The 4,705-nt window shown below is 42.4% G+C and overlaps 1 protein-coding gene across 1 annotated transcript; it reads left to right on the top strand.

Annotated features, from left to right (window-relative positions):
- Window positions 1-1,158: 1,158 nt before the first annotated feature.
- Window positions 1,159-4,109, top strand: TTC30A (tetratricopeptide repeat domain 30A). Its single transcript, XM_043894855.1, has one exon. The coding sequence runs from the start codon at window positions 1,368-1,370 to the stop codon at window positions 3,363-3,365; it is 1,998 nt and encodes a 665-aa protein (XP_043750790.1). The 5' UTR covers window positions 1,159-1,367; the 3' UTR covers window positions 3,366-4,109.
- Window positions 4,110-4,705: the final 596 nt, after the last annotated feature.

The following is a 4,705-nucleotide window of genomic DNA, read 5'->3' on the forward strand; positions in this document are numbered from 1 at the left end:
GTTCAAATGTCTATTGCCCACACCAAGTTGATTGGTTGTTTTAATGGAAGGAAAAAAGACACTACTTTTCCAGCACACAGTGTGGCATCAAACACAGCGCCTTCACAAACTCACCTGTAGGAAATACGTGGACTAGGTTACAGTCAGTATTTCCTCCTGAAACTAGCTGCTGAATATCACGGAACTACTGCTGTGTGCACTTGGGCAAATTATTTGCTCAAAAAACTAAATTTGCTGGGTGGTCTTGAGAAAATTCTTTAAAACTTTCTAGTACACAGATTCTGTATCTGTAATAAAGAGAACACACGGTGGTGATTAAGATTAGAAATAAGGTGCATCAATTGTCTGAGTGCCATACAATATGGTTAGTAGTGGCACTGGAATTTATAAATAGAAAAGATGTTATGGGCAGCAAAAGGACTTGATTGACTCTTTAAGCACACAGGAAAGACATGCTTTTATTTGTACGCTGTTTACTTTGGTACTAGATAGGCCAGTGTAGATCATGGATGATCAATGGAGATGTAGGGGGATCGAGGAAGATTGGTTTCTTACTTGTAGTGAAAGCTGGGGAGCCAAGCCAATAGATGTGGCCAAGATTAAATACTCCATCTAGTCAGTAATAACTGTTCTTTGTGGAGGGCGGAGGGAACACCTGGATCTAACATTGAACGTCTTCCAGGACCAGATAATATTCACAAAACCATTTCCCATCGTTAACTTGCGGAAACGACAAAAATAAGAATTATCTTTATCTACTGCATATTACGTCTTAGAAAGTGTGCCCTCAAGGCAGCTTAAAAAGAGAAGCTACTCTAATTCCAAGAGAATTCCGAAGAGAATTCTCCTTCTCATTAAATTATAAAAACTAACCGCGAAACGACACCATGAGTGTATATTGCAAAGCGTATAAGGTTAAAAACGTAAGGGGCTTCTGATAGCAAACCTTTTTTCCCCGAGCCAGAGACAGGTGACACAAAAGGCTGCCAGCAATTTTAATCAACATTAATGGAAGGCAAGTGAAATCTCACTTCCCCACTCCGGAGGGGCCGTCCTGCAGAGACTACGCCTCCCAGCATGCAGCGCTGCACGTCCAGACGCCGGCGCGATAGGACCAGTGCATGCCGGGAAGTAGAGTTTCCGTTTCTGCACTGCCCCGAGGCCTTTCATCTATCTTGCGTGACTCACGACTTCCGCATCCCGGAGTCCTCGAGGACTAATACAGTACTTTAAAAATTCACTTCAGTGATTCTTTTATATTCCTTACGCAGTTTTCCCATTGCCAAGTAACATCCGGACAAAAGAGTTTTCCGTTTCCGGTTGGAATGTTGCCTTGGTAACTGGGATGCACAGCCGCGGAGGCAGTTATGGCGGGGCTGGGCGGTGAGCCCATCCCCGACGGGGAATTCACCGCGGTTGTGTACCGGCTCATCCGGGATGCCCGGTACGCCGAGGCCGTGCAGCTGCTGGGCGGAGAGCTCCAGCGGAGCCCGAGAAGCCGCGCCGGGCTGTCGCTGCTGGGCTACTGCTACTACCGCCTACAGGAGTTCGCGCAGGCGGCCGAATGCTATGAGCAGCTGCGCCAACTGCACCCGGAGCTGGAGCAGTACCGCCTGTACCAGGCCCAGGCCCTGTACAAGGCCTGCCTCTACCCAGAGGCCACCCGCGTGGCATTCCTCCTCCTGGACAACCCCGCCTACCACAACCGGGTCCTCCGTCTCCAAGCCGCGATCAAGTACAGCGAAGGCGACCTGCCCGGGGCCAGAAGCCTGGTGGAGCAGCTACTGAGTGGAGAAGGAGGAGAAGACAGCGGGGGCGAGAACGAGCTGGATGGCCAGGTCAATCTGGGTTGTTTGCTGTACAAGGAGGGACATTATGAAGCCGCGTGTTCCAAGTTCTCTGCGGCCCTGCAGGCTTCGGGCTACCGGCCTGATCTTTCCTACAACCTGGCTTTGGCCTATGTCAGCAGCCGACAGTATGCATCTGCCCTAAAGCATATCGTGGAGATTATTGAACATGGTATCCGCCAGCACCCAGAGCTGGGTGTGGGCATGACCATTGAGGGCATTGATGTTCGAAGTGTTGGCAACACCTTAGTCCTTCACCAGACTGCTTTGGTGGAAGCCTTCAACCTCAAGGCTGCCATAGAATACCAACTGAGAAAGTATGAGGCGGCCCAAGAAACCCTCACTGACATGCCACCAAGGGCAGAGGAAGAGTTAGACCCCGTGACCCTGCACAATCAGGCACTAATGAACATGGATGTCAGGCCCACAGAAGGGTTTGAAAAACTACAATTTTTGCTCCAACAGATCCCCTTTCCTCCAGAGACCTTTGGCAACCTGTTGCTGCTCTATTGTAAATATGAGTATTTTGACCTGGCAGCAGACGTCCTGGCAGAGAATGCCCATTTGACTTACAAGTTCCTCACACCTTATCTCTATGACTTCTTGGATGCCATGATCACTTGCCAGACAGCTCCTGAAGAGGCTTTCGTTAAGCTTGAGGGCCTAGCAGGGATGCTGACTGAACAGCTCAGGAGACTCACCAAACAAGTGCAGGAAGCAAGACACAATAAAGATGATGAAGCTGTCAAAAAGGCAGAGAATGAATATGATGAAACCCTTGAGAAGTACATTCCTGTGTTGATGGCCCAGGCCAAAATATACTGGAACCTTGAAAATTACCCAATGGTAGAAAAGATTTTCCGCAAATCTGTGGAATTCTGTAATGACCACGATGTGTGGAAGCTGAATGTGGCTCATGTTCTGTTCATGCAGGAAAACAAATACAAAGAAGCCATAGGTTTTTATGAGCCAATAGTCAAGAAGAATTATGACAACATCCTGAAAGTCAGTGCTATTGTGCTGGCCAACCTGTGTGTTTCATATATTATGACAAGTCAGAATGAAGAAGCTGAGGAGTTGATGAGGAAGATTGAAAAGGAGGAAGAACAGCTCTCTTATGATGACCCAGATAAGAAAATCTACCATTTCTGCATTGTGAATTTGGTGATAGGGACACTTTACTGTGCCAAAGGAAATTATGACTTTGGTATTTCCCGGGTTATCAAAAGCTTGGAACCTTATAATAAAAAACTAGGAACTGATACGTGGTATTATGCCAAAAGATGCTTCCTGTCATTATTAGAAAACATGTCAAAACACATGATTGTACCTCGTGACAGTGTCATTCAAGAATGTGTTCAGTTCCTAGAACACTGCGAACTTTACGGGAGGAACATACCTGCTGTTATTGAGCAACCCCTGGAACAAGAAAGAATGCATACTGGAAAGAATACAGTCACATATGAATCCAGAGAGTTAAAAGCTTTGATTTATGAGATTATAGACTGGAATATGTAGTAGTGTCTAATGATGGCTTTTATCAAAATGGCTCTGTTAACTTTATATATTTGCAACTCTTTTATCTTTGTCCTTTGGCGTCTTCACATTTGTTATACATTGAAATTTGTACACTTGAAAATTATAATGAAAATAATTTAGGTGTATCTTTTGAGAAACATCACAAAAGGATTATAATAAAAAGAACTTGAGCCCTAGAAAGATTTATGAAAAATTCAAAAGTGAATGGGGAAATGTGTCTAATAGTATTTGTAATGCCTACATCTCCTCTCCTTTGTATCTTTTGTGTTTTGCTATACTCTGAAAAAGTCCTGCATGAGAAGATTATATCCTCCAGGGACCAAGCACTGTTAAGTCCAGATCTCAGTTAATATATAGGACACCTGGAGATTAATAATAATCTTAAAGATTTCATGTTATACTCCAACAATTTATCTTTGAGTAACATTAATGTGTAATGCATATGTTTTGCATAGATTTTAGTATGTCTTGGCAGAATTTTCCAATACAATGGTAATGCTTTAACAAAAATTCTTTACATTCCAAACTTTTTTTTAACCTGCAAGATTTAGTAGGAAATTATACCATAACAAAACTATGGTGCTGTGGTGTGGAGACAATAAACAACTGACAGATTTTCATGGTTCTCTTTTGTCCATTTGTTAATAATTTGAATATAAGTGTTACTCTTTTCTTTAACTGATTAATAACACTTATTAATAAAGTTCTAAGATACCCTTAAAACTTGGTTTTTAATTCTTGTTTCTACTTAGGACACATTGATACTGGACTTTGTTTTTATGTTGTAACCTCTTGGAAAAAGAAAAATATTATACACTATTCCAATCACCCCATCAAAGTCTTCTACTCATACCATAAAATGCTAGCAATGGATTCTGAAACCTTATGACATTTAATTGTCTACAAGCTACAAGAGCTTTATTATTTCTTTCCTCCACCCCCTATACCTTTGTTCTTCATAAAAGTGACTGGCAGGGCCACTTAACCTTGTTTAGAAAAGTCAACAACATTAGGTTGAACCATATGAAATTGCTGATTTTAAAAGTTTTCAACCTACAAAAACAGTAGCTCCCATGGTTCAACCTAATAGCTCTCAATGAACAGTAGGAATTCCTACTATAATAATGGTTTTTTTTTTTTTTCTTCAGGGAGGAAAAAAAATAATGGCACCCAAATGAAGCATGCTGAGAATAATTGTGTAGCGTAATATCTTTGGGTACTGAAATTCTATATCTGTCTGAGAGTTTGGCTTATTATGAATTCTGCATGGGCTTGAAATTATATTTAGTCTGTTATCTGAGCTAATACCATTTATCTAG

This window comes from Cervus elaphus, chromosome 33, assembly GCF_910594005.1.
Source record: "Cervus elaphus chromosome 33, mCerEla1.1, whole genome shotgun sequence".
In the NCBI taxonomy this organism is placed as follows: domain Eukaryota; kingdom Metazoa; phylum Chordata; class Mammalia; order Artiodactyla; family Cervidae; genus Cervus; species Cervus elaphus.

Bases quoted from the DNA above. Each gene is read 5' to 3' on its own strand.
- TTC30A (XM_043894855.1), top strand. From the start codon at position 1,368: ATGGCGGGGCTGGGCGGTGAGCCCATCCCCGACGGGGAATTCACCGCG.